Source organism: Impatiens glandulifera, chromosome 6 (assembly GCF_907164915.1).
Source record: "Impatiens glandulifera chromosome 6, dImpGla2.1, whole genome shotgun sequence".
NCBI lineage: Eukaryota > Viridiplantae > Streptophyta > Magnoliopsida > Ericales > Balsaminaceae > Impatiens > Impatiens glandulifera.
Genome location: NC_061867.1, coordinates 55,694,713 through 55,699,659, shown reverse-complemented (window position 1 = coordinate 55,699,659; position 4,947 = coordinate 55,694,713). Strand labels below are relative to the sequence as shown.

Sequence of the window (4,947 nt, the reverse complement as noted above, 5' to 3'; positions counted from 1 at the left end):
TTCCTCGCTATAATGATCTGCAACAACAAATCATTAGTAGAAATGAGAGTAAATCACGTCACTTAAACCTCTTTTACCGCAGTTAAGCAACATTAAGTTTACACTCAGATCAAGTGTATAACTATTATAATTAGTCCATTAACGATGGTAATAATTATTATTAAATTTTAAGCTTTTGTTAAAGGCCATATCAACGGTTTAATATCGATCGGTCAATAAAATCTTTTACTACCAAAAATAACTAAATTAACCGCAATTTTTACCATGTTATTATATCACTTGAGACATGACATATCCACCGCAATTTTGTTATTTTAATGAGAATATATATATGTTGGGTGTGAATGCGATTGAAGTTTGGCTCAGTCCTCTTGTTTATCGATTCCGTTGCACCACTATCTCACACAAATGAGGTAACCCTCTCACTAGAATCCAAACACCACAAAGGAATTTGACATCTGCCTCCCACCAAGAGATCAATAGTATCTATTTATATTATTAGGTCAAGTCCAATAAGCAAGTTACTAGAGATTGGGCCACAATGTTGGGCCAACCAATACCCAACAATATATACTAATTAGGGTATGTTATACTCGATCATGTTTCATTATTGTTTATAATTCTTACTTGCAAAATACTTTTTTAATTAGCAAACAAAACATTTTAATTAAAACACATAAGAAAATTTAATAAATATAAAATATTATTGATTCAATTTTTTTTTGTTATCATCAACACATTATCTAATTGAATAATATTTTTGTGATATAACTTATTATATTAAAGAAATTATGTTTAATTATTTGATATTGTTGAAAGATATAGAGTAGATCAAATTATAATTTTTTTATTTATTAAAAATAGTCTCATTTCAAGAAAAATTATTCTTTACTTATATTAATAAAATGCCCTATCCTTTTCTTAAAAATTTAATAAGGAGATTTTTTTAAATATTATTTTCGAAGGGTGACTAATATTTGGAGTCTTTTGTGAAGTATTACTGTGATTTATTGGTTAATGCCTGAATTTTTGGGTAGTTGCTGAAAATTTTCGATTGATACGACTAATATGACACACCTACATATTTGGGTTATTATCCCAATTATTTTTGTGCAATATCTGGTTAAAGAGAAAACATCGAACTTTCAATAATCGTATTCGTCCGATGTGTGTATCATTCATAACAATATTATTATGACTATTTCAGAGATTCATTTAGGAAAGTCATTGAAGTCTATTAGAGAGTTAATCGTTTTTTCGAGAATTTACGAACTCATTAACTTATTGATTACATTATTTTCTTATTTTATATTTTTTTTATTTAATGTTTTGTCGTTGGGCTTAAACGTTTTTTTTTTTCATTTTTAATATATATGGACCTTTTTTAAAAAAAAAAACTTTTGTATTTTCGATGAAAACGACAATATATATATATATATATTAATATTATTGGCATAAGCATATTATAAAAATATTTCTCATTATTTATTTTATACTTCTTATAACATTAAATATATTTCCAATGGTTAGTAAAGATACAAAATGGTAGCAAGTCATTTCAACCTAATTTTTGTGGAAACTAAAATGTAAGATAATCTATTTTTTCAAATTTTATAGATTCTTTTTTGTCGCTTATTCGGATACGATAAAGTGTATAATTATGTTACTTAAGTGAAAACATTGTAACAAGTTTAAGTAAAACATATATTTTTTTTAATACGATACAAATATATTTTATATTACTTAAGTGAAACATGTTTACAAGCATTAGTAAAACATGCTCATGGAATACTGTAAAAATAATATATTTTATTATTTTCCCATTTTCTTAATTAATTTTTTTTAATGTAGTGGTAAACCTCCACATGTATATATGTTTGGAGGTTTACCACTACATTAAAATATTTTTAATTAAGAAAATAAGAAAACCTTATAAGTAATAAAATATATTATTTTTACAGTATTTCATGATATATAAAAATATATATATATATAAATATATATTTATATATATATATATTTACATTTGATATTCACATTTGATATTTATAAAAAAAAAAATATATAAACCTAACCAAGATGAAATATCAAAATTTTGACAAGTTCATTGTTTATTTGAATGATGTAATGAATTACTAGATTTATTAACTTTTTATATTTTTACCAAACTTGAGATAACTATTGTAATAACTTTATTTATATTTGGTTTGTGTTTTATCAAAGAAATTAATGTAATCTTTTGTGTCTATCCTCATCTAATAAAAAGTTCTCACTTTTCATACAAACCATATCAAACCATTCAATATTACGTATACCACCTAATTTGACTTGAGATTTGTTATGCATGCAAATAAATTGACTTTATATTTATATATATATATTTCTCCAACTTTATTCTTTATATCAATTTCCTTTCCTTCTTTATTTTTCTTATCTCTATAATTGATATCTCTTTTCTCCACCATTTTCACCATGAGTGATAACTTCAACCATAAGATTATCATGAAAGAAGGTGATGAAATGGCAACACTCGTTTTTCACTGGGAATGTAGGCGAAACTTTTGTAAGATGATTTCAATTTCCGATTAACTTATGAAAAATTATATTTTGTTCAAGATCTAGGGTTTTATCTTTGTTAACTTTTTTTAAGGTAATGAACCAAATGGACACATTTTTGATGGATGCCGCAACTTTCTGAGAATGGGTGATGACGAGATTCAAGCCTATATTTGTGTGTTATGCGGTTGTCACCGAGATTTCCACCGCCGTCAAACTGTTCAAGTTCTTCCTGAAAACGCCCTTGAATATCTCCGGCTGGTGGATCTCACCATGAATCTTAATCCTCCTCCTCATCAGATTCCGCCGCCATTTTATGTTCAGAATCACAACTTCTTTCCATACCCTAATTTTCTTAGGGCTGTTTACGGTAATGATAAGTTGTTTCATTTATTTTTTTTAATGTAAAAAACTAACATTAGAACCCGCAAAATTATGTTGCAAATTTTTTCCAAGTTTGAACTATTAACATATAGTCCACTAATTGTATTAATTATTACATTAATGAACTATTATACATTTTTATATCATCTTACAAAATATTTAATTTTTAAAAAAAAAAGTACATAAGATTTTGACTAGCATGATCCTAATATAATAACTTTCCTTTCAACTTAATACGTTTTTAATCATATTCTGTAGAGAATAGGGAAGAAGGAGAGATCCGGGGAAAGGTGATAACTAAGAAGGAACATAGGAGAACAACTTTGACATTATCTCAAAAAGAGATAATGAAAGGTTATGCTGATAAGCTTCAATGGAGGCTTTTGGGTCATGATGAAAATAAACTTCATGAGTTTTGTCATGAGATTGGTGTGACACCACAGGTTTTCAAGACATGGTTGAGGAATAACAAGAACAAGCTTTTTCGAGGAGTTAACGCCGCCTCGGATGCCACCACCAGCTGTGCCGGTCAGTCATCGCATTATCGCGGAGGCGGCGATGGAAACGGCGACGGCGGCGGCGATGGGAATGGTGGAAGCAACGGTGGGATGGTTGGTGGACGTGGCTGAATGGGAAGATTAATAATATTATGTTTGAAGTGTTTTATTAATTAAATAAGTACTATTTGGATTTTTTTTGCATGCATGTTTCTCTGTTTGAACTGTGTTTATGGTTTTTTTTTTTTTTTTTTAATAAATACTAGACTTTATACATGGTTTTCTTTTTTAATTATTGCTATTTTCTTAGTTATTATATTTTTCAAATTTAATTTTCTCTTTAAATGATTATTTTTGAAAAGGGTAATTTCTTTTTTCTACTTTTTATTGAAACTAAACCCTTATAGTCTTTGCATAAAAGTTTTCTTATAAGAATCAAATATGAGTATTTAATATATTAGGATGTGCTTTAACTGTCATAATAATTTAAAGTGTTTTTTTTTATTAACTTTTATAAAAGGTATTTTTTTTATTGAAATTAAACTCTTATAGTCCTTACATAACATTTCAGTTTAGAGAATTATTTTTTTAAAAATTGAATATGAAAATTTAGTACTTTAATATTTACTTGACCTATCATAATATATATATATATATATATATATATATATATATATATATATATATATATATATATATATATATATATATATATATATATTAAAGTTAAACTCTTAACATCCACATACAAACATATATTTTAAAACATGAATCATTTTAAAACTTTTTACTATAATGCGGTGTTTTAATAAAAAAAAATGAATATTTAATTTTAAAATGATAAGCCATTTTATTCAAGAATATTCTTCTCAAATTGATTATATATATATGGTTGTACTTACAAATTAGTATGAATTTTGGTTTAATTTTATATGGTTGTACTAAAATATAATTAGTAAAATTGTTCATTTTAATGTTTTTAAAATATTTATTTTTTTACTTATTTTATTAAATGATATTATTATATTTTTCAAAAATAAAAATAGAAAAAAGAAATACCTTTTTGTATTTGTTTTGAAGAAAGGGAAAAATATGTATATTAGACATAGGGCCATTATTAAATTTTTTTTACACTTATAATATGTTTAATATAAATTCAATCAGGCTAACTATATTTTCAAATTATAACTAATTAGTTAAGTAAAATAATCAACTTAAAAAAAATGAAAGATTAGTTTTGTCGCTTTCAAGACGACGACAAAATTATACTTTTTTTCTTTATGTAATTGAAACATGTTTATAAGTTTAAATTGAATTTCGTTGACATATACCGAATTTAAAAAATTGTGATCTTAATTGGTTGATTTTATTTGTTTACTTTTTACAAACAAATTATTTACTATTAATTCATGTGACAACATATAAGTAAAAACTTTCTTTAGAAAGTAACATACATATTTATGTTAATGATTTATAGCAAAGCAATACTAGGAAGGTTTGTAACAATTAA

General features: G+C 25.2%; 1 protein-coding gene across 1 annotated transcript; it reads left to right on the top strand.

Annotated features, from left to right (window-relative positions):
• Nucleotides 1-2,472: 2,472 nt before the first annotated feature.
• Nucleotides 2,473-3,569, top strand: LOC124943951 (zinc-finger homeodomain protein 2-like). Its single transcript, XM_047484406.1, has 3 exons — nucleotides 2,473-2,548; nucleotides 2,651-2,926; nucleotides 3,199-3,569. The coding sequence occupies exons 1-3, from the start codon at nucleotides 2,473-2,475 to the stop codon at nucleotides 3,567-3,569; spliced, it is 723 nt and encodes a 240-aa protein (XP_047340362.1).
• The last annotated feature ends 1,378 nt before the right edge of the window (nucleotides 3,570-4,947 follow it).